The sequence below is a fragment of the Rattus norvegicus genome, chromosome 14 (genome assembly GCF_036323735.1).
Source record: "Rattus norvegicus strain BN/NHsdMcwi chromosome 14, GRCr8, whole genome shotgun sequence".
NCBI classification, from domain to species: Eukaryota; Metazoa; Chordata; class Mammalia; order Rodentia; family Muridae; genus Rattus; species Rattus norvegicus.
Genome location: NC_086032.1, coordinates 107132869 through 107157821, shown reverse-complemented (window position 1 = coordinate 107157821; position 24953 = coordinate 107132869). Strand labels below are relative to the sequence as shown.

The 24953-nt window shown below is 35.7% G+C and overlaps 1 protein-coding gene and 1 long non-coding RNA gene across 3 annotated transcripts in view; one reads left to right on the top strand and one right to left on the bottom strand.

The window, feature by feature from the left end:
• The window catches only part of Ppp4r3b (protein phosphatase 4, regulatory subunit 3B), a 48006-nt gene that overhangs the window by 8300 nt on the left and 14753 nt on the right, over nucleotides 1-24953 (bottom strand). Inside the window, exons 4-14 of one of the 2 annotated variants that reach the window (NM_001108367.1) lie at nucleotides 23839-24462; nucleotides 17568-17645; nucleotides 16206-16322; nucleotides 15101-15217; nucleotides 13758-13889; nucleotides 11869-11971; nucleotides 8587-8628; nucleotides 6178-6336; nucleotides 2591-2760; nucleotides 824-963; nucleotides 276-460 (exon numbers count right to left, since the gene is read on the bottom strand). In NM_001108367.1, the coding sequence (NP_001101837.1) occupies nucleotides 276-460; nucleotides 824-963; nucleotides 2591-2760; nucleotides 6178-6336; nucleotides 8587-8628; nucleotides 11869-11971; nucleotides 13758-13889; nucleotides 15101-15217; nucleotides 16206-16322; nucleotides 17568-17645; nucleotides 23839-24462 (1867 nt within the window). Of the gene's footprint in view, nucleotides 1-275; nucleotides 461-823; nucleotides 964-1075; nucleotides 1179-2590; nucleotides 2761-6177; nucleotides 6337-8586; nucleotides 8629-11868; nucleotides 11972-13757; nucleotides 13890-15100; nucleotides 15218-16205; nucleotides 16323-17567; nucleotides 17646-23838; nucleotides 24463-24953 lie in introns of those variants that run through there. The other variant, XR_005492993.2, reaches the window with a different exon arrangement.
• Nucleotides 6331-9200, top strand: LOC134481880 (uncharacterized). Its single transcript, XR_010057761.1, has 2 exons — nucleotides 6331-7941; nucleotides 8866-9200. It is a non-coding gene; the product is annotated as an uncharacterized LOC134481880 (long non-coding RNA).

Sequence of the window (24953 nt, the reverse complement as noted above, 5' to 3'; positions counted from 1 at the left end):
TGTAAAATTTCTAAACTTAAAATAGCATAAACAACACCAAGTTTCAAGGAAAGCATTTTAAATGAGTATCAAAAATAACTTTAAAAGGGTATGATTCAGCATAAAATTCTTGTGCTTGTTTTATAAACCTTGGCCTAATTTTCTGAAACAAGTAAAATATTATTATGATTTATGTCCGTTTGTGTGTGTGTATGGTGTTGAGGATCAAACTCAGGCTGTATAATTGTTTTACTAAGTGAGAGGTGGTAATATATGAAAATTATGAATATTAGTACCTTTTTTAGTCTCCATAAATTTTTCGTAACTATCTGGAAAATCATCTTCAGTCTTAGTTTTTTCAACTGGTGTTACAACTGACTTTCCTTCTTCATCATCATCTTCATTAAACCACATTTCTTCATCCTCTTCCAAGGCTTTTGCATCTCTGCGAAATCGGTTACTACGCAATATAGATGGCACACTGTAAGAAATATGTCAGATGCAGAGTGATGACTACAAGGTCATGACCAGATAAAACTTTGGTGAGGATGACTAACCAAGATGAACTCATGTAGTTTAACTAAAGATGTCCAGCATATCAAAGTAATCTCAGCCATCACGTAAGATGTAGCTAGAGAAATCTTCAAGTGTTTTTGTTTATTGTAAATTAAGACTCCATTGAAGTTACTATATACAGTATCAAGTAATCATATAATTGATCTGGTAGAAAGACAGTTTACCCTATGCTATGCTAATACAGAAAATTTCACAGGGTAAGACCTAAACTGTGTACAATTTTGTACTTAATTTTGCTTGCTCCAAATGTAATACACTTAAACAATACCTGTTCAGTTTCTGATTTTGTCTGTCTTTTTCTTGTTCATATTTAGTCTTCAATCCTTTGAATGTCTGAACATATTCAATCGATTCAAGTGCTTTATAAAAGTTTTCAACTATATGTGCAGTGAGAGACTTGATATCTTCCTGTATAGGCACAAAATTCATATTTATAAAACAATATAAAACTTGTTGAGAAAAACAAAAACAAAAACTTGTATAGTTCCAAAATTGATCAAAAAAGGTTTTTCAAAATCACCTTCTAAAAATAAATGTCCTAGATTCCTTATACATGAGCCAGGACAGGACTCCACAGAAAACTTGGAACAAGGAGAGGCAATTCACTGGAGCCCTTTAGGGGGCTATAAGGAACATTTGAAAAGCAATGGATTTAGTTTATGTCTTAGTGCTTTATACAGTACTTCATAATTTAAAGAAAACTTTTATAATTTTATATATAATTATCATAATCATATGAATATTTTACCATTTTACAAAAACACAAATTTTAGGCCTTGAAAGCTTATTATTGAACAGTATTAAGCCCATATAATATTCAGTAAATGTTAATGATTTCCTATTTAATGGCTGTCAAAACAGTCTTGGCTAAATACATCATAAGCAGAGAGTCCTTTAATTATATTGTATGTAGAAACTGGATAAACTAACTGGAAGCCTGTATTTTGTACTTTGGCAGTAGACTGTTGTACATGGAACAAAGACATGTTACGGTTGAAGATTTAGTATATTAAGCCTATTAATTTTCAAAAAATGAAAACTCTATCAAAGGAGTTGGGATAGAAGTGTGAACCCAATTCATCTTACCAAAATGTTAAAGGGAAAGACATCTAAGTCCATAAGAAAGCCTGTGAAAATGTTAAAGGAAAAGACATCTAAGTCCATAAGAAAGCCTGTGAAAGGCTGAGTCATCAGAACAGATAGCAGCCGAGGTAACCAGCGCTGCTGCTTGTTTCTAAGCTAGAACTCCGTGTCTACCCTCTTCATCTATTCATCTTGGCAGGTGGCGACCCTCAGAAATCTGACTGGTAAGAAACAAACAAGAGAATGAGTCTTTAGTCTTCTTTCATATTCTTTTCACATGGCCATTTCCTGGTATGCACAAGAGGTAACTGTTCTGTTGACGATGGCAATCACCTCTCTTATTACTTGTGCTTGCTCTCTCCAGCCCTTATGAGAAAAACTTGTGTGAAAGTGCTAGGGTTAGGCTGCAAGTGCTGAGGGTGCTGCTAACTGTTGATGCTTTAACACGTGACTCAATCATTTCTGTTGTCTTAGTTCCCCTGTCTGTAATGAAAGGCAGTTGGCCTACTTTTAACTTCACAGTTCTCTCATACTTAAAAATTTAAAATTCTATCCTACTACTTAGCCATCTTGTATCAAATTCTAGGGAAGAAACATTTTAATTTTAGTATTTATTTTTTATTAATCTTCACAGTTTTTAATAGTGGCTTGGGGCTGACTTGGTACAGTTTACCTACCGCATAGACGGATCCATATGATCCCCAAAAGTGATCCCTCCCACAAACAAAAGAAACTACTACCATTCAACCATCAACCACGTATAAGTAAGAATAAAAAAGTGATTTTTAAAATTCCAGTTTATTAGAAATAGATTATAAGAAACACAGATTCTAAGACACACAGAATAAACTTCAGGAAAATAATAAATCAATTTGATTACATACAACTATTTTATTTAAAATCACTTGTTTACGTATGATTACTAAGAGATCTTAGCAGATCATAAACTTACCACTCTTATAAATTCAAACAATTCAATAACAGCTGAATTTAATAGATTGTACCGAGTTCCATTATCCAAAAGGGCATTTATAACTGGTTCAAAAAGATTTCCTTTGGTGATGTAACGATTATAAAACTCATCCTTAAGGCCAATTATTCGCCTCATAAAACGAAGAGCACCTAATTAAAAAAATGAGGTTAATGAATCTACTAAAATTATTTTATAGATACTTTTTGACATAAAGCAATGTTTAAATCTTTCTAAAATAAAAAGTAAAATGGTACATTAAGAAAAAGAAGAGGACTCTTAAAAAAAAAAGATTTGGAATGACAACTGTCTTGGCTCAGTGGATAAGGACTTGGTAACCAAATACCCAGAAGCTCACGAAGGTGGAAGGAAAGAGCCAACATCGCACAGTTAGTCTGTAACATCATGCACACACAAAACAATAATTAAAAATAACTAGAAAACAATCAGTATCTTTACACTCTCCTGCTAGTAATACTTATAGCAAAGTTAGTGCTGCGTAGGGGAAGCTTAGAATTGGGGGCTATTTCTAGGGTACGAAGGAATCTACGGAGGCAGACGTTTGTGTTTAGCTTTCCTGAAATACAATCAAAAGAGCTCTCAGTACTTAATAGACCTAACCTTTTCAATGGCTTCAGTGGAGGCCATAGATGTCCTACTATTCCTCTGTTCTTGCTTTGGAAATGCCAGTTCTGAATCAATACTACCTTCACATCATGACATTATTCTTTGATTATCAATTATGTATGAACCACAGCAGATCACATTGCATTTGCTAACAAAAAAACAAGAATAAGAGCTAAGCACTGAACATGGCATTTGATATTTTAAAATATTAAAAAAAGGCATTCCCTTCTTTAACTAGCTTTTACTGTTTAAAAAAAAATTAGCAGTATTATTGCTAAAATGGTTACAGAACACCAAACACTGCAACTTTAATCCTTTATTTTTATGTGTTGATATTTTAACATGACTTCCCCCTTAGTTTAATTTCTTTTATAGATATCATTAGCCAGGCTTCCAAATTTTATGTATCTCTCATTTTAATTGTTAAGGATATAATTCCATAAATGAAGAAACTGTGCCTAGTATAAAACTCTAAAACTAACACACACACACACACACACACACACACACACACACACACACACACACACACTCGTGGGCACCCACTGGGGAAGGTCTGAGTATAAAGCCTCATATGCTGTTACTGCTGAATGAACCTAAGCTTTATTGTAATGACGGAGAGCTTCAAACAATACCAAGGCTTATTATCTAATTTTATATATATTGAGATTAATGAGTATAATCTACAATCATTTAGGATTATTTATGAAAAACCTATCACAAGCACACAAATCCTTCCAAATTATTATTATAGAAATGTAATTCCAAACGAGATGAACTGAATATAGCTTTTATGTTATCCTTAAAGAATGGCTATAAATAACCAAGGAAATTATGAAAATTAGGGGTAAACTCAAATGGCAGGCATTTAAATCTTTTACAGAAATACATAATTAAAAAAAAAGTTACTATTTCATCTGATGAGATTAAGTAATAGACATTAAAGAAACAAGGCAAAAGTGTTAGATTACTGCATAGCAAAATAAGCATTTTCATCCTATGGTAAAGTATTTAATGAAGGTGTTAGTATAGGCGGCTAGCTACCTAGAATATCATGTTATAACTACAACCTAAAATATGTTTTGCATATATTACATATTAAACATAAAGCAGAAATAATAAAATACTAGAAAATATTGAGAATATTTTTATAATTTTAGAACACAGAAATATTCCAACTACAAAGATAAACAAAAGGAAAACTGAATTTATAAAAATCCATGAAGCATTTTAAAATGTGTATGTGCCAGTGTACGTGTGTTAAGCTGTGTGTGTTGGCTGTTCACAGAGCATCTGGAGAACAATCTCAGGTGTCCTCCACATTCTTTGAGACAAGTTAGGACGGATTGGCCAGCCAACAAGCCTCAGAGATCCTCCTGCCTCTCTTTTCCTCCCTGGAGGTTCACCATAAATGTGTACACCACAGCCCTGCACATAGGTTCTAGAGATCAATTCAGGTCTTCGTTCTTAAAAATCTCAACTGGGACATTCTCCAGCTCCAATAAAGTTTTTTTTTTAAAGTTACATGGAAAACATTACAAATGGAGGGAAGACTGGGACATCTTCTAAAAGATAAATTTGGTACACAAGGATTCTATGAAAAAGATAACTGTAGTTCACATCAGATAAAAATGAAAATTAGGATGAACATGATGACTCAGACCCAAATCCCATCATTTTGAGGGTGGAGGCAGAGGTATAAGGATCATCCAGAACTACATAGCAAATCTGAGGTCTAATGGGTTACACTATTTTCTGTCTCAAAAAATTAATAAAAAGGCAAATATATAAAAATATCCTATCAGGGGAAAAAAGAATAAAACTACAACATATTTTTTATCACTGGACAACAATTTTAAAAACTAGCACTATAGCTGGGTGTAGTGGATTGACTATAATCTCAGCACAGGCTGAGGCAGAGGGGGTTCACATAAGCCTGAGCTATGTCATGTATACTGAGCTAGCTTGGGACTTCACAGTGAAGTTCTGGTTTTTTCCATTTATTTGTTTATTAGTGTGGTATTACAGGGTGCTGGGAAAATGCCAAGTGCTTAAGCTTTTGAGAAAGTTAATCTGGTAGGTAGGTAGATGTTAAAATTTAAAAAGAATATATAAAAAAGGCAAACGTTCTGTCTACCAATTCTATTATGAATCTTAAAGAAATACAGTAGCATATAAAACATTCTTCTACTAGACAGTGTAGATTGTAGTAGTGAAAAAATAACTCAGTAATCTGTTTTAGAGAATGGTAAAACATCTATGGAAATCATACTGTGAAATGTTATTTACCTAACCGTAAGAAGAAAAAAATAAGATCAAATAATCTACAGTAGCTGAAGGGCAGAGAAATGTATGAGTATGCACTAATTTTCATAAAGACAAAAGTAAAACCCTGTCTGTGCATATGAATGTGCTTATGTACATTTGTGCAGGGACAGAAACAAAGTAAACATTAAGAACACAGGCTGTTAACATTGTTTACGTTTTTGCTTGTTTTGTTCTTTTGAGATAAGAGCTCATGTCCCAGGAATGAAGGAAGATTGAAAAGTCAGGGCCACACTTGGCTACATAATGGGTTTGAGCCCAGCACACACATGCATGCATAAGCAAAACATGATAGTCTGATGAAGCTCAATAGACCAGAACGGTTCTATGACGCAATGCTGTCATTACACATGGTGTTGTATTCCAATAAATCCTAGGTTAATTCAACTCACTCTAAATGTAAACAATATGCATATGGGAATCCACTGCTTCCACTTCACGTGCTCTTGCCTTTAAATAACAGAATATGAAGCTCAAGTACTTGTGTTTCTCAGCCATCTTATTAACATAACATGTTGCTAATAAACAGATGACTTCCTATGGGTAAAGCTTTTACCTCTACTAAAAATATTTCTTAAACCATTTTTATAAAACTGCCCATTTAAAGTGATACTTACACAAGGCCAGAAAAGTATGCTTTGAATTCATCAACACCAAGACTCTTCTTAGCAAATCCTTGTTCATGATGTAGTTTTTTATATGGTATGTGTGATGTTCCACACAAAATGTGAGTAATTCTAAAATTAAGGCAAGTAGCTGTGCTGTTTGATAATTATCTACAAAAGAAAGGTATCTTGTGAAAATAAATATACATCAAAATACAATACATTCTATACATTTTATCATTTAAAAAGGGCATATAAGTAAATATATTACTTTTATATATGTAGACTCTCAAAATATTATGTTTTAAGGTTCTTGTGTAAAATTTTAATAATAAAGCAATCTATGAATGTGATAAAGCCTTTGTCACATTGACGTATCCTAGCACTTCACCCTTAATTAGTGCTATCACTGCAAATATGAGCCAATCCATGAAATAGCACAACAGAGAGGACAAGCCTCGAAGCTCTTGCCTGAAGTGGCTCAATACGAATTACTTTTACACTTGTTTCTGCATGTGCATATGAGACCAAACAAGGTTGCAGAAAACAGTATTTGGGAGTGGGTTCTCTCCCACCACCCAATGGGATCTGGGGACCAGAACACTGACCTACATGTAAGCTACTCTACCAACTGAGCCTGCCTAGAAGCCCCCAATGTGAATTAACGTTTTAAAATATCCATACTTAAGAAAATAATTTTTGCTTTTCAAGTACCAAGCAAAAACATTTCATTGAGATTTTATTAGTAACAATTAGTTGAATATACCAACTCTTGACATTTGGATAGCTGAAACTATTTTTTGGTTAGTCTTCTAGATGTTCTGCATCATGAAATGGCTTTAATTTGTATATCAAATTCTAATGTCCATCAAGGACACAATATAGGTATGTTTAAAAAAAAACCCACCCTGAGAGGAAATTACATTAACAGTCAACACCATCTAGTACAACTATTTTACTTGAACAGGAACATTAAAATACACCCCTGCTCAATCTGTGTGTATTCATGTCTCATGTGTGCAGGTGCCCATGAAGGCCAGATAGAAACATTGGGCCCCCTGGACTAGTGTACAGGCAGCTGTAAACGGTCCAATGTGGGCGCTAGGAACTAAGCTGTTTCTCTGGCGGAGAAAAGCCTCTCTAGTCCATGCTTAAATGGCTCACGGATGGTACTGGAAATCATGCAGTGTTCTTTTATTAACAAAATGGCCTTCACACAAAAATAAAACTAGTACTTCAAATATTGACTTACATGAAGTGGAAGAAAAAAGTCTTAGTTGTTCTAAGTTCTGTAATAGCCAATATAACAGAACCAAAATTAGAACTGGTCTTTAAAAAAATTTGTTTTTAAAAAAAATTTATGTGCATTGATATTTTGCCTGCATGTGTATTTGTTTGAGATGGGGCTGAAGTTACGGACAGTGATGAGTTGCCATGGGGGTGCTAGTCAGGTCCCCTAAAAGAGCAGCCAGTGCTGTTAATTGCTGAGCCTTCTCTCCAGGTCCTAGAACTAGAAACCATTAGAGTTTCTCATATTTTTCAAATTTATGTAAGATTCATTTTATTTTTAAGTATATGGATATATGTGTCCTTTATGCATATGGATGCAGGTACCTCTGAAGGTCAGAAGAGGGTGTCTCATAATTTGGAGATGAAGTTACAGAAGTTTGAGCTAGCTGCAATGAATGTTGGAAAGTGAACTCAGATCTTCTGCAAGAGCAGAACGTGATCTTAACTGCTGAGCCATCTCTCCAGCTCTACAAAAAGTTTTCAAAGGTGTTTGTGTGTGTGTGTGCATGTGTAAGTTACGTTGGGGGGGGGGGGTGTCGAAGGAGAGCGTCTCCTTTCCACCTTTCAGTGGGTTCTGGGGATACGGCAAACATCTTCATGTGCTAAGCCTTCTGTGCAGCCGAGGATAAAAGACATTTTAACACAGTCTACCACTTTAATTAAAACTCTGAGCATTCTTCTGTGGAAGCTCACCCAGAGGATTCTGTTGTTTCCTTTGATAAGCTCAGTAGAGAGAACGTAATGGTAAAGAATAACTTCAATATTATCAGGCCCATATATTGAATGCATATTCTATGGAGAAGCAGGTGGTAAAGATGTAGGCTCATAAACAAGTATAAGTGTGGATTCTAACTGATCATACTCAAAAACATAATCATCTAGCATACAATAACTACAGATAATGATTTCTCAATGTCAAAAATAACAAATTTACAGAGAAAATAATGTTTCTCATCTTTTAGCATTAGAAAGTTAGAACCTTTTTTTTACAATAATAAAGCAGTAATAAAATAATAAAGCAAATCTGTGCCTGTATTTTATTTTTATGTTAGAAATGTTTTGTCTCCACATAAATATATACTAAGAAAAAAAAATCCTCATTATACTCTTAAATTACGGATTTATACTTACCAGGACAAATTGTGTTGGTTTTGTTAGATCCAAGCATATTATCTTTAAAAAAAAAAAAAATAAAATCAACTACTTTGGTTAATGGTATCTTACATTTACCTAATGTTTTACAGAATATAAACATTTTCAATCAGGATTTCTTAATAACTATTGAGTAGTTTGTTTGGTCAAATATTATACACCTTTTATAGCATTAGGTACAGAGGTAAATTATTAAAATAAAGTAACAGTGAGCATGGCACAGTGGTGCACACATTTAATCCCATCTCTTGGTTACAGATGCAGTCAGGTCTCTGTGTGTTTGAGGCCAGCCTGGTCTACACAGCGAGTTCCAGGACAGCCAGGCGCACATAGAGAAACACTGTCTCATAAATACCAGGAAAAAAGTGAAAAAGTAAAATCTCAAAGTACTCTGACAAAAAAGTGTTATAAAAACCAGGTAACGCATGTGGAGAAAGAGGAACACTTCTCCAATGTTGGTGGGATTGCAAGCTGGTACAACCACTCTGGAAATCAGTCTGGCGGTTCCTCAAACAATTGGACATAGTATTACCCAAGGACCCAGCTACACCTCTCCTGGACATGTACCCAAAACATGGTACAACATATCACAAGGACACATGCTTCACTATGTTCATAGCAGTCTTATTTATAATAGCCAGAAGCTGGAAAGAACCCAGATGCCCTTCAACAGAGGAATGGATTAAAAAAATGTGGTACATCGACACAATGGAGTAGCTATCAAAAACAATGACTTCATGAAATTCATAGGCAAATAGATGGAACTAGAAAAAAAATCAATGTAACCCAATCACAAAAGAACACACATGGTATGCACTCACTGATAAGTGACTATTAGCCCAAAAGCTTGGAATACTTAAGAAAAAGTTCACAGATCATATGAAGCTCAAGAAGGAAGACCAAAATGTGGATGCTTCAGTCCTTCTTAGAAGGAATAATCACGGGAGGAAATACAGGGACAAAGAATGGAACAGAGACTGAAGGAAAGGCCATCCAGAGACTGCCCAACCTGGGGATCCAGCCTATATACATCCACCAAACCCAGACAATATTCGTGATGCCAAGAAGTGCAAGCTGACAGGAGCCAGATATGGGTGTCTCCTAAGAGGCAATGCCAGAGCCCTACTGATACAGATAAGGGTACTTGCAGCTAACCATTGGACTGAACAAGGAGTCCCCAATGGAAGAGTTAGAGAAAAGACTGAAGGAGCTGAAGGGGTTTGCAACACCATAGGAAGAACAACAATATCAACCAACCAGACCCCCACCAGAGCTCCCAGGGACTAAACTACCAACCAATGAGCACACAAGGAGGGGTCTATGACTCCAGCCACATATGTGGCAGAGGATGACATTGTCCAGTATCAATAGGAGGAAAAGCCCTTGGTCCTGTGAAGGCTTGTCTCCCTAATGTAGGGTAATGCCAGAGTGTTGAGGTTGGACAGTGTAGGTGGGACAGTCCATTGGGGACTCCTTGTTCAGTCCAATGGTTAGCTGCAAGTACCCTTATCTGTATCAGTAGGGCTCTGGCATTGCCTCTTAGGAGACACCCATATCTGGCTCCTGTCAGCTTGCACTTCTTGGCATCACGAATATTGTCTGGGTTTGGTGGATGTATATAGGCTGGATCCCCAGGTTGGGCAGTCTCTGGATGGCCTTTCCTTCACAGGATGGGCATCTTCACAGAAGTAGGGGGAGAGGATATAGGATGAGGAGGGGAGGCGATAACATTTGAAATGTAAATACATAAAATATCCAAGAAAAATAAAATTATTAAAAAGAACAGGTAATGCAGATACATTATTTTGCTTCCTTTTACTCAACATTTAACAATCAGGATATGTTTCTGCATCACAAAATAAAAAAACCATAAAATACTTGAAGTTTAAAACTTCAGACCAACACATCATTAACATGTTTATGCTTAAAAATATAGGTCTTAGAGCCCTAGAAGCTCAGTGGCACAGGGAAGCGCAGGAAGGTATACAGCAGCACTATTTACAGCTGGAGAGAAGCTTAAACGAATGTACACAGTAAGAAGAATACTAATATGCATAGACTACTAGGCAAGAGTCAAAGCACCTATGAATCCTAGACATTGCTATGAATACATCTTAAAAATAGAGTAATACCTACAATAGAAATAAAGGTAAATCAAAATTGAAACTGAAAACAATACAGTGCACACGCCACAAGAACATATACCAACACAAGAGGCAAAACTCTTGGGTATATCCTTAGAAACTCCAGACTGCTGCAGTGGGTCTGAGAAGTTGAAGGGGCAAATAGGAAACTCCAACTCTACAGTTATTTTTATCTAAATCAGAGAAGTAGTATGTTAAGTTAGTTTTGATAAAGGCTGTATATGCATTCCTACTAATAGAATTAGCTATATTTTGTATACGACAGAACTGTTAAAATGAACATTAAAATGCATTATTTTAACTTACTACAACAAAAATCTTCTGGTATATGCATATGCCTTTTCTTACGTAATTTTACGGTTTTTAATAATTAAGCTACTATGTCAAACTTCATTTTAATTATTTTAATTTCAGTTTTCCATCAAATACACTATGTTCATTTTGCTATCATAGTAATAACAGTAACAGTCCTGAACTAAGCATGAAAATGAAAAAAATACTCCTTAGGCAATATAATCAGAGTACAATGAGAGTTACCAAATAAGTTGTGCCTACGTTATAATTTTTACTAATTTCTTGAACATTGTCTTGACTGACTCCCCTCACCAGTTTTAAGACAGGACTCATGGCCCAAACTGGCCTCAGTTAGTCACGAGGCAGTTCAGATGGCAGAATCCCTGATCCTGCCTCCACCTGTCAATACTGAGACTATAGGCCTTTGCATGTCTGGCTACCATGTCTGGCCATGGCTTGCTTCACTGTTTATTCTTATAAACTAATAATTGCTTCCTAATTAGATTCATATAGCTACAACTGTCTGAAGAGTTCTGCATTCAGATTATTTCAAAACTATCTTTGTCTCCATTCCACTTTGATTCATAACTAGAAATTGGCATTTGTAAGTTATGAGTATAACTTATGCAAAGAATATGGAGAAGCAACAAAAAACACATAAGAAAACTCTGTCCCACATATTATGCACCGATAGTGCAAAGACACCCACAAATAAGAAAAACCATGACTTCATAATGTACTGTAATATAAATTCAGTGCCTAAAATATAAAGCACCAAGTAATACTTTGTGGTCATCATAAGGAAATAAACAGGAGAACTTACCTTTCTCACATTTGTCTTCTGATGTATTGGTCAAGAGTGGAGCTGTGAGAACATGCATACAATGATTGTAGAAGAAATTTAAGAACTCACTCTTTTCAGTTTTCTGAAATAAAATGTTTAAAAGAATACTAAATTATCTTTGCATTTAAAAGACATCTTCAAGAGTTAGCAGTGAAGGCCATATTCTAACAGTACTTTAGGATAATGTGAAAGAACCACAAACTCCCTAGTAAAAGGAGCAGACTCAGAAACGCAGACATCAACCTGAATTCCACAGATAGGAGTCTAATAACTAAAATGAGTCTATATGAGTCTAATTTGAGTCTAATAACTCAAATTAGATAAGACACTAATATCTAATTAAGTGGAAAATATATCAAACCCCAAACAGTAGAAAGTTTTTCCAAGGAAATTGAGAACAACTTTTTTTCAAAGCTGCTGGAGATCCGAAGAGTAAGGAAGAGACCAACCTCTGAACAGTATGGTGATCACCACTAAAAGCAATGCACTGGGGACTTGGAAGGTGTGCGGGTCACGATTTTACAATCTGACTTTCCTTCAGGTTGTTGTTCTGTGTTTACACATGTATGGGGATGCCTATAAAGGTCCGAAGGGGGACTGGTTCTCTGGTGGTTGTAAACTGCCTAACATGGGTGGAGGGAGGTGAACCATACTCCTTTTCTTCAAGAGTACCAAATGCTCAAATCTGCAGTCACCTTTCTGAACTGGGAAATATGATTTTTAAATATTTTAGGTTATTAAAAATTGGAGCATGACAACTGGTGAATGTACTTTGGTGCTTAAGCACTTGACTACAATGTGCAAGGTCTTGAGGGTTCATTCCCCAAAAGTGTCTGAGCGTGTTGTCTGTGTGTATGTGTGTATTAGGTGGGGAAGAGGAGTTTTCAGAAAATCTACTGAAGCAATTTATCATCTTTGAAAAGATGAAATTCAAATCTGTTCCTTAAAGACTAAAAGTTGTCATTTAGAAAATAATTCCTAATTTCTATCACTGTTTTATTAAATAACTGGGCCTCTTAATGTGTAACAATTGAGGAAATTTTACTAGAGAAAAATGGTCTTCTATATTGAAATAACATTACCAATATTCTGAAATCCTTGAACCTTTCATGATTTACATAATAAACAACCTTCAGTTTACATCCATTTTCTTGCTTTTTATTGTGATAAAAACACAAATCTGCCACTCTATCTGCTGTGTTAAAATACGATTCAGTATTAGTATGTTTACACTGCTACACACAAGTTTTTAAAACTAGTTAGCATACAGAAGCCAAGGAACAACACATAAATTTCCAATCTAATTAATATTTCTGAGCCAGTAAGGTGGCTCAGCAGGAAAAAAACCTAGCACTTGTTGTCAGGCATGATCAAACCTGAGTTTGGGAGAAGTGCAGAGCCCATGCCTGCAAGTTATCCTTGGACCAGCATGTATACCTCATGGCATACCCTCTATCCCCAGTAAACAAAGGGAAAGGTAACAAGAAAAAAGAAATTAAACAGATAACAATGTTGTACTTACTAAATATTAATTGTTATAAAGATAACACTGATTTTTTAAATACAAATACTTACCTAACAAAGTATGTGATGTTTCTAAAAATATTATTTTATTTTAAAACCATTTAAGACTGATTAGGCTAAAACATTTTTTTTTTTTTTTTTTAATTAACTTGAGTATTTCTTATATACATTTCAAGTGTTATTCCCTTTCCCGGTTTCCGGGCAAACATTCCCCTCCCCGCTTCCCTTCCTTATGGGTGTTCCCCTCCCAACCCTCCCCCCATTGCCGCCCTCCCCCCATAGTCTAGTTCACTGGGGGTTCAGTCTTAGGCTAAAACATTTTTAATCTCAGTATGAGTTCTTACATTAGTTGTAGCCAACATGTTCTCTGGATCAATTAGAGTACGAAGAAGCCCCATTAGTTGAACAGCACCTCCTAGCTCAGGGTCAGTATCACAAATCATTTGTTCAATCACCACGTTAATGAGAAGTATATCCTGAAAGAAAATAAAAGCAGAGCATAGAATGGCTTTTTAGAAGTTTTTCTGTTTTTCCAAAGTTCTGAAAATATTTAGAGTGAACACACACACACAAACACAGAGAGAGACAGAGGGGGGTGGCGGTGGGGTCCAGGCAGGCTGTTCACTGTTAGCATTCTAGGTTTTAGCTCCAGTATAAATCAAGAGGTTGATCAAACATTTGACCACAGAATATGTGACCCTAAAGCCTTTCATTTTAATCTTTAAACAGAAACCTCTTCCTAGAAAAAGGACTAGCAGTAACTTAACAAGCAACTTTCCACAAGATCTGAGGACAGTGTCATAAAGTGACTTAATACTAAGTTTGTTATGCAAGTTTGTATTCTTAGCGTATGTGTGAATGAAAGCCTTTGTGTGTGTGTGTGTGTGTGTGTATGTGTGTGTGTGTGTGTGTGTGTGTATGTGTGTGTGTGTGTGTAAATCATGGGGGTCAATGGATAATGTCTGTTTTCCACCTTTATATGGTTTCTGGGGATAGAACCCTCCAAAAAACAAATATCCCAAACAAAACAAAAAACATTACATTACATACTTTAGTAGTATGGTTACATTAACATACTTCTAAAAAGTTTTTTTGAGGTGGGTTCCCATGGGTCTTACTCTACAAACTATGTTAGAAATTGTAGGTTGGCCTTGAACTTGTGGCAACCCTTCTATTTCAATCCCAAGAAATGTTGAGGTATGAGACACAATGCCCAAAATATTACTTTTTGCTTCCCAGAACTAAGGTTGAGTGGCTGACAATTGCTTGTAATTGTAGATTCAAAGGATCTAATGATTTCTCTTGGTCCCACAGTGGTACACTACTTGACACATATAGACAAACTTTAAACAAGTATCAAAAAGCAACAAACACACCTAGCTGGTCACTGTATACATGCCTTTAATCCCAGCACTCTGGAGGCAGAGGCAGGCTGATCTATACCTTCAGCTAAATGTTTACTTTGTTCTGGCTAGATTTAAGAGCAGATTTTAAAATATTTTTATAGTGGGAAGATAAATTTATTATTCAACTTTAAGTCTATTTACAAATAGGAAATGAGTAAGTAAAAACAATATAAGGTTTGCACATTTCCTTAGAGATTAAAATGTCCTATATTAAAAAAAATAAGATTCTGGTAATTTTTTTTGTAACTGTAAGCACTTCTTCATGCAGCGTCGTTACTCACATCATCACTCTGCTGGGCTTCTTGCATCACAAATTCTCGTACCATAGATGGACTAAATTCTACCAGATAAGAAAATATATCTGTAGCAGCTGATCTGACTTGCAAATCATCCATGCCCTGGTAACAGGAAAACCAGGTTAGAGACTGATAACAAAGGTTATCCCTGCATTCCCTCTCCTCTCTCAAACCCATGAATAACCTCTCAGATTCCTAGATTAAAAAAGAACTTCAAGGGCTCGAGAGATGGCTCGCTCAGTGGTTAAGAGCACTGACTGCTCTTCCTAGAGGTCCTGAGTTCAATTCTCAGCAACTACATGGTGGCTCATCTGTAATGAGATCTGATGCCCTCTTCTGTTGGGTCTGAAGACAGCTACAGTGTACTTATATATATTAAATAAATCTTAAAAAAAAAAAAAAAGAACTTCAATTTATAATTCATTTCCCTTCTCTAAACAGATTTATTACTTACCAATTTTTGGATTACCAAACTGAATCAAAATAACTTTTTCTTCCTTTCTTTCTATAAAAGTTATCATTTGGGAGCAGCTCAGTACTAATTTTAATGAGTTTTGCCATCCAAAAGAAATAGTTTATACATAAGAGTCAGCGCGGAGCTGAATAGTGGTGTACACCTGTAATCCACTGGCACAGGTACACACGCAGCATATGCTCACATAAATATACATATATGAAGAAACAAAACACTTAGTTTAAAATGAATACATAAGGTTATTATTTAAATTTTCATATGAACATCTATGAATTAAATCCATGTAACTGAAATCAGAGAACTATAGCCTACTCTCATATTGAAGCTTTGGCCCTTGGTTCAGTACTTTCTCACTCTACTAAGTGGACTGGAAAGCGAGGACAACTGACTCACCCAATTCTAAGAAACAGTGTCACTCAAGCAAAGACAATAGTCTTTGAAAAACCGACACAAATACTGATGGTATAATTCTGGTAACTGAAATCATTCTTGTGGTGACTCAGTATCAGATCAATGACTAAATGCTAAGCTAACATTATGTAAGCATTTTACCTTCCAAAATATGAATACATGACAAATTTACAGCTTCAAAAGTACAAAAGAAACAATAATTACCATTACAATTTCAAGAGCTGGAAGAATTCCCAATTTTGCCAAGGTTTTGAAAAAAGCATCCCTGTTCTGAGGTTGCAATGTCTGAGAAAATGCACAAAATTCTTTGAAGAAATTAACCTGAAAAGCAGAATAAAGTGAGAAGTCAGTAAACGGGAACATACCAAGCACACTGTAAGATTAGCTACAGAATTCATCATTCTGAAGGCTCTTAACTTTCCACATATCCTAGTTCCTCAAAATCTACATTTAAAAAATATATTAGAAGCTAATCTGAGCATAATTGTCTTATACTATATACATTCCCAGCACTGAGGATTGAGGGGGAAGCATCAGTAATTTGAGACCGACCTGGACAACAGTTGAGAAACTGTGTCTCTTTAAAAACAAAGCACAGGGTAGACCAGATGGCTCAGAGGGTGGTCACTTGCTATTAATTCCTAGAACCTACATGATAGAGGTCAACTCTCACAAGTTGTCCCCTGAGTTCCACTCATGCATGTGCACACCACTCCTCCAACTGTAAAAATATAAGTATGTGTAATATATATATATATATATGCACACACATGTATATACACACATATATGCATGTGTGAATACACACATCTACAAAACAACAAAACTCTAGTATCACATTAAAAGTAAACTTAGCTTTATTTCTCAAACATTAATCTGTTCTAAACATAATATAAGAATGTCATATAAAGGCATTTGCATAAAAAACCATCTTACAAAAAACACTGTCTGGGTTAAGCACAGCAGAGTTTTAAATACTGACAAGAACAAATGATTCTCTACTTCAAAATACTAATTTTACAACCAGAAAACTTAGTTGTCCACTTAATAACTACCAAAGATAATTTAAAAAAATTTTTAATTTATTTTTGGTTTTACAAGACGAGTGCTTTTCTGTATAGCCGTGTCCTGGAACTCACTCTGTAGACCATGCTGGTCTTAAACTCAGAGATTTGACTGTACCTGCCTCTGAAGTGCTGGGATTTAAGGTGTGCACCATCATGCCCAGCCAACACCAATTTTAATTATCTTGTACTATTTTGTAAAATCCACAATTTGATTACATTTCAAAGAAGGCAACATCTGGTTAACAATAACTGTTACTTTCCCCTCTAAAAGCAAAGCCAAGCCAACTTGATGACTCCTAAGACCTCTTCAAAAGTCTAAACACTTCTAAGGAACCAAATGATTTACCATTCATTTATTGAACAAGTATTTTCCTTCTCTATTATGTAAATACTTACCAATATATAAAGCATTCAAATTTCCCTGAGGGACAATGAATCACATACTATCTCAGAGAGGTTTCTGAAACGTAAAAACAAGTTTTAGAAACAAGGAACTTACCAGTTCGCGCCGTTTATCATCATCTGTAGCCTCATCTGTTAATTGTGCAAAAACTTCAGACAAAAATTTCTCATCTTCCTGCATGAGAAGAAATAGTGCTATGAAATATCATCAGAAGTATAGTTTTATTATGCATATGCCCTATACAAAGTATGGCAGAGACCAAAATTGAAAAGCGTTTTCTGTATGAAACCTGACGTGTGAGAACAGGTAACTGCTGCTTCAGTTACCTTCAGTTACCTGTTAACACACACTTAACTAGAAATACCACCACAGGACTAGGTGGTTAACACATACTTAACTAGAAATACCACCACAGGACTAGAACTGCTGCTTCAGTCACCTGTTAACACATACTTAATACATACTGTTAACACACACTTAACTAGAAATACCACCACAGGACTAGGCCGGACAAGCAGGAGCTCCAGAGGTAGACAGTGAAGCCATTTACTTTTTATTTGGAGAACTTTTCTAACTCAATTTTTATTTACTATTAATGTGAACACAACTCAAATCTGAGGATCTCACTGTCAGTTCGTACAGTACCAGAACAGAGGGAAGAGCAGGACGGGGCACACGCATAGCAGTGATGAGAGCAGGACTCTGGCAGCAGGTACCAAGTCTTCAACATGGGAGAACTCACAGAGCACTTCAGTCTACGGACAAGGCTAACCTAGTGACAAATCACTGCGGCCACTGCACTGCAATGACTTGATCTATCCATCTCTGTCTTTTCATGACAGGTGTTAATTTCTCTAAGTGCTCATTAAAAGAATATAGAGAGCATACGGGCAAACCCACAGCCTTGTGCATGCTAGGCAAGTAATCTACCACTGACCTACAGCTCCAGACCTAGTAGGTATGTGTGTGTGTGTGTGTGTGTGTGTGTGTGTGTGTGTGTGTGTGTGTATTTTTTTTACTTTTTATTTTCATCATAAAATGAATTCTGATGATTTTTAATATAAATTTGTATGTCTAAAATATAGGAGTGATATTTATAACTATGTTTGTTTTAGTTAGACAGGTGATTTTCTTCAGTTTACCTATATTTTTCATAATAAAAAATATGAAGTAAGATTATATAATGTTGAAATTCACTTTAGATATTTGCTAAAAAACAACTATTGAAATTATAGTGCTTTTCATTATATTCTCAAAACCCTTCCCTGTGAAATGTAATTTCTATTAATTTAAGTTAATTAACATGTTCTAAAATACTTCTAATAGTAATATTTCTGATAGATAGTAAAATCAAATCACCAGATAAAAAAGATGTATTTCAAGAACCGGTCCTTTAAAACACGGGCTCATTAACTAGGGGTCTTAAACTGCCTCTGAAGTAAGGTAAGGAAGTATCTGTTCACATACTGATTTCTCTGCCCTTGTATCTTTTTTTCAATTGGACAAGGCATTGTAATGCTTATGTCATGAATCGCAAGTTAATCATTTAGTCTCTGCCTTGTCAATATTAACTGTTCACCCAATGGCTGGGCAGAAAAAAGAACAGGGCTGTACATCTGCCTGCTGGGAGAAGGTGAGAGAGAAAGACGGGGAGGGGGAAGAGGGAGATCCAGATTGATCAGGAGGAGGAAGGGAGTTCATGAGAGTTCAACTGTGTCACTTTTATCTTATAAAGACAAAAACTTTTAAGACTCACAGAAAACTACGTGATCTAAAGTGATAATGTGGGGTTGGGGATTTAGCTCAGTGGTAGAGCGCTTGCCTAGCAAGCACGAGGCCCTGGGTTCGGTCCCCAGCTCCAAAAGAAAAGAAAAAAAAAATTACTACAGTAAAGTGATAATGTTAATGACTTAGAGAAGGAAGGAATTAGGAAAAAGCATTCCAGCTATAAGCGCATCAGTTCGAGAACTGAACTACATGCAAATACTGTGGACATTTTGGCTGTGGACATTTAACTGCTCAGGTATTAAGGTGAAGTCTGAAAGTAAGTCTTGGTCTATATGTTGTTATTGGGAACCTGCTAGGATAAAGAAATACAGCATCCATATTAATTTACCACATATTTATATTAAAGATAATATTTAGACATATTTAAGGACAAAGTCAGAAAGGTTGAAAGTACCACAGAAAGCATCAGTGGGAAGTACTCAAAGACAAAGTATAAGGAGATAAATAGGGTTTTCAGTCTGATTCACAATGGTACTTCTTTATATATTCATCGAATCCTTTTAAACATGTATTATGGCTTGATACGTTTAGAGAAAAAGCATAATTTAAACCCACTTCTATGAAATATAATTTCTATTATTTCAAGTGGCTTGTTCTAAAAATATAATTGTAGTATCTGTTAAGTTTGTATTCTCCCATTCATATCCTCTATAATTTGTTTTCTTCTCATGTTTCTCCTAAATTTTCATTCTTTCCTCTTAGGGATGTTTTTTACCTTTTCAGAACATTTTCAAAGGAGAAAAGTTCCAATGCCTTAATAAATGCAATATTTTCCCTAAATTCTCTGACACAACTCCACTTATGAGGTGACCACCAAAAGTGCAAGAACTATCCATAAACACAATCTGGAATATACTCCCTAGGAGAGTGATGAGTCCTGGTCTATCTTTCCAGTTTATAGCATCATTTTCTGACTCATTAAGCTACAGAGCATTATGTCCCAGGGTACGTTATTAGAGAGCATATAACTGACACGGTTTGTAGCTGGAATGCTTTTTCTTAATTCCTTCCTTCTCTAAGTCATTAACATTATCACTTTAGATCACTTAGTTTTCTGTAAGTCTTAAAAGTTTTTGTCTTTATAAGATATAAGTGACACAGTATTGTGGGTACTTTTCTAGATAACAAAACCTGTGGAGAAGCAGTTCTAAATCAGGGCAGGGATATAGCTTGGAGTGTTTGATCCTTAGCACCACAAACAAAACTATGAACAAAACAGAAGTCTAAATCAAATTCTTTTCTTTATTGTAATGTAAAAGTAGGTAGAGCAAACAAAGGATGGCCAGTTTTTACAACACTATTTTGAAGCTGCCAAGTCCAATTTTAGATTCCAGGAGATAGGTTATTTGAAGCTAGTGAGTGGCAGAAATGGAGTTAGGTATCTTGAAAATGGCTTTTAAAGTTACTTCTGGAACTGGTGGGAGGGCACACAGTGCAACTGCACTGAACAGGACTTTAACTCCCATCCTCCTCAGTGACTCACAAAGACTTATTCTAGGAATTCCTACAGCCTACTCTGGCCTCTATGAGCACTACACTCATGTGCACAAACCTCTATATAGACATACACACACACACACACACACACACACACACACACACACACACACACACACACAGAGACAATAACATCTTAAAAAGTTCCTCGTGCATGTTCTTACATTAAGCATAAGAGCTGAGGAGAAGTGGGACCAGTCAATCTGGGAAGGAGCAAATCATAAGGAAATGGGTCTAACGCATTCCTTGGATGCAAGGACGAAACCCAACGTCAGTGTTTTAAAAGACACTTGAAAAAAACCTTATATATTCAACTAGAAAGCAAAATCAAAAGTAGGAATTTCTCAGGGCTAAAACCTCATTTTCTATAAACTATGAGGTGCAGGCCAGAGATTCTGATGGGTTGGCACTAAGTTCAACTCTTACCTGTGAACCTTAGGAATCTATGTGACATTTGATATGTCACATTTGAGACTGTTGTCCTCTATCATTTCTGGGAGAAAGAGAAATTTAAACCTCCCGTTTTGAAGTATTCTTACTTTGTAGCTGCTTTGTACAAAATAACCTTATTTTACTGGACGTTAGTAATTTAATTTACAAAATATGTTTGAAGTATATTTTTCAAATGTGGGCCCAGGGGTTTTTATTTGTAGCCCAAAATTTCACATTAAGAAAATTCTTATCCGCTGGGCAGTCGCGGCATATGTTTTCAATCTCAGCACTTAAATAGAGGCAGAGATAGGCAGATCTCTAAGTTCAAGGTTAGCCTGGTCTACAGAGTGAGTTTCAGGATAGCCAGGGCTACATAGAGAAACCCTGTCTTGAAAAACTGAAAAAGAAAACAGAAAGTTCTTATATTCCTATTATGAGCTGAGTACTACAATACATATCAGGAACTCATAACCATGCTAGTGCAATGGTTCTCAACCTATGGGTCTCAAGCCTGGGGGCAGGGAGGTTGTCAATGACTTTTTTATACAGGTCACATATCAGATATGCTGCATATCAGATATTTAATATATGATTCACAACAGTAGCAAAAGTACAGTTATGAAGTGGCAACAAAAATAATGTTGAATTGAGGGTCACTCTAACATGAGAACAGTCTTAGAGGGTCTTAGAGGGAGGTCGAGACAAGACTACTGCACTAGTGCATTCATATATGTATATATGGAACAGTTAAGATTGTCTTCCTGGGAGAAAGAGAAACGTAATTAACCTTCTTGTTTTGAAAGTGATTTTATCCTGTAGCAGCTTTGTATGCATTTTCATTTCATATACACACACATATAATATTAATACACATATATGGATATGTGTGTACATATATATTATATATATACATATACAATGTATATATGTTTACATAACTTACTTAAACTACTTTTCAGATAACTAACTATTCTTTATATGTACTTTTGTTTTACCTCATTTTGGTTCAATGAGATACAATGTATTCAATCTCACCTTGCTTAACTCATACAACATATTAAAACCCACTTAAAAAAAAGATACAGGTATACAAACAACATAGCTGTAATGATATTTGGAAACCTCTAGTATCTAAACATTCCTTCATAGAAGCCTTGGAAGTGGGCTTTAGAAAATAAGCGTTCAGCACTCACATGTGCCAGCACATTCATACATGCATGATATGCATGTGGGTACACAGGTACAATTAAAAATAATAGAAATCAATTTTAGAGGGGAAAAAGAGCTTTCAAAGACAACTGGCTACAGTCTTAATTTTTTCTTCCTCCTACACTATTGGAACTAAATTTTAAGTGTCACTGTAGGCATGTAAAAGATAATTAAGTGGTATATCCTAGAAAAACATCAGGTAGTTTATTATTACTAACATTTCATGGATCATAAATAAAATTTCTTGGCTAGGTATGGTAGCACAAGCCTTTAATCCCAGCACTCAGAAGGCAGAGGCAGGTGGATCACTAAGAATTCAAGTCTACATAGTGAATTTCAGGCCGGCCAAACGTACTAGTGAGACCCATTCAACTCAACAATAAACAAACAAACAAACAAACAAACAAAAAACCAAACCAAAATTAAATGATAAAATTTATTAAAAATAAATTTCTTTTATGCTTTGCTTTATATCACAGATTTACATATAATTTTAAATATGTAAAGTGACAAAATTTTATAAATATTTATAGGTTAGTTTACATAACTTATTTAAAGTATTTTTGGCAGCAGTGGGGACTGAATCAGAGCCTTACACATGATAGGCAAGATCTCACTACCATTCAGCTACATCTCTAGACCTTTTAAAAAAGTTGTGATTTACTGCTGTGGATCTGGAAACCCTTAAGTCAGGCAATCAACTGAAACCTCTGAGAGTCTGATGTCCTTTATCATACTCCACAGTATGAGTTTATTTCCAATTTCCTGAGCTTGATTTTTTTTTTTGTCTGTAAGTAAAATAGCATCCTGAAATGTGCAGTAGGTCACATGACTGAAATCATGGTGCTCAAGAAGCTCAGAGAGGAAAATGAGAGAGTTTAAGGCCAGCCAAACAACACAGAGAAGCCACAAAAATACCAGATTCCATTTACCGTAAAAAAACCTAATATATGTGTTTAACTTTCCTTACACCTATCACTTAAGAATAATGAAAAAGTGATACGTAGGGCCCAAGAGTGGTGGTACATGTGTGCAATCTCAGAAACTAGGGGTTATTCTTAGCTACATTATGAGTTCAAGGTTAGCCTGGGTTTCAGGAGACCCAGGACCAGTGAGATGGCTCAGTGGGTAAAGGCACTTGCTGCTAAGCCTAATAACCTAAGTTCAATCCTTGGGAGCCACATGTTGGAAGGATAGAACCAACTACTAAAAGCTGTCCTGACAGGCCCATCCACCAAGTATAGTATACACGCACATACATAATAAATGTAGTTAAGAAATAGAAAAGTACCTTATACTAATACATTATATTATATTATATATGATGTCAGTCATGCTTTCTACATTTGGTAGAACATTTAAATACAATAAATCTTTATCACCTGACTAAATTGTTAGAAAGAAAACACTTGAAAATAGTTGTGAAAAATAATTTACTTACCTGCAGCATGCTGACTATTTCAACTTTGTTGAAGAAAATAAAAGATGTAAGAGTAGAAAGGAAATTCTCTTCAAAAACAGATGGTGTAGGTAAAATGATGTCCTGAATGTATTGTACCCTGTAAGTCTGATGTATTTTTTGCCTTAGTTCCGAGTCTGTTATTGGTATAACTTCCTTAAACTTTGCAGTTTTAGTCAAGAATTCTCTATGTCTTTTTGGCTGGGCCAAAGCAGGATCATATTCAAGGCATCCCACGACATCCATGATACACTCATCAGAAAACATTACCTCAAAAAGAGTTGCCTTATTTAGGAATAAGATTCCTCTAATAATCTCATACAGCTGGTGTAAGCCTTCAGTGTTTTCTAGGTTCTCACAAGCCTGGAACAGCTGCAGCAGTTTTTTGATATAGCCTTCATTTTCCAAGGCCAGAGCCAGCTTTTCCCTACGGATAGGTGAGGAGAGAACTGAGGTAACTAAGTCAGCAATCTCTTCAAGTTTACTGAGTTCACATGTGGGCAGGTCAATTAGATGACTAGTTTCTGGCATTTCTTCAAATCGTTCTTCTTCTGATTCATCAATGAGGTCCTGTGTGACTTCTACTGATGGGTCCTTACCTTGAACCTAAAAACACCCAAGTAAAGCTGGTTATCTTAAAATACAAAGTAAATTAACATTGGAAATCAAACCACAAATCACTGACCACTGAATTTAAGTAAAAATACCTCGAAAACTGAGCACAGTGGTTCATCTCTAATCTCAGTGCTTGAGAGGCTGAGGCAGTAGAATCAGGAATTCAAGGCCAGTCTAGTTAAGAAAATGATATTCTCAGGGCTGGGGTAATGACTCAGTTGGTAAAACCTTTGCCAAGCAAGCCTGAAGACCTTAACTCAACTGGAGCCCCAGGAACCAACAATTCAGGACACAGCAGTGGGTCTATGTTTGTAATCCCACTGTGGGTGAGAAGACAAATACAGAGGAGAAATAACAACAGAGGGCAAAGGAATGGTTAGATGACAATGTAGTAAGAAACTCTATGCCACATCTCTAAGGCTAAGAGCAAGAAATAACACTGGTTCAATTATACCAGATGCCCGAAGGGACAAAACCTTATT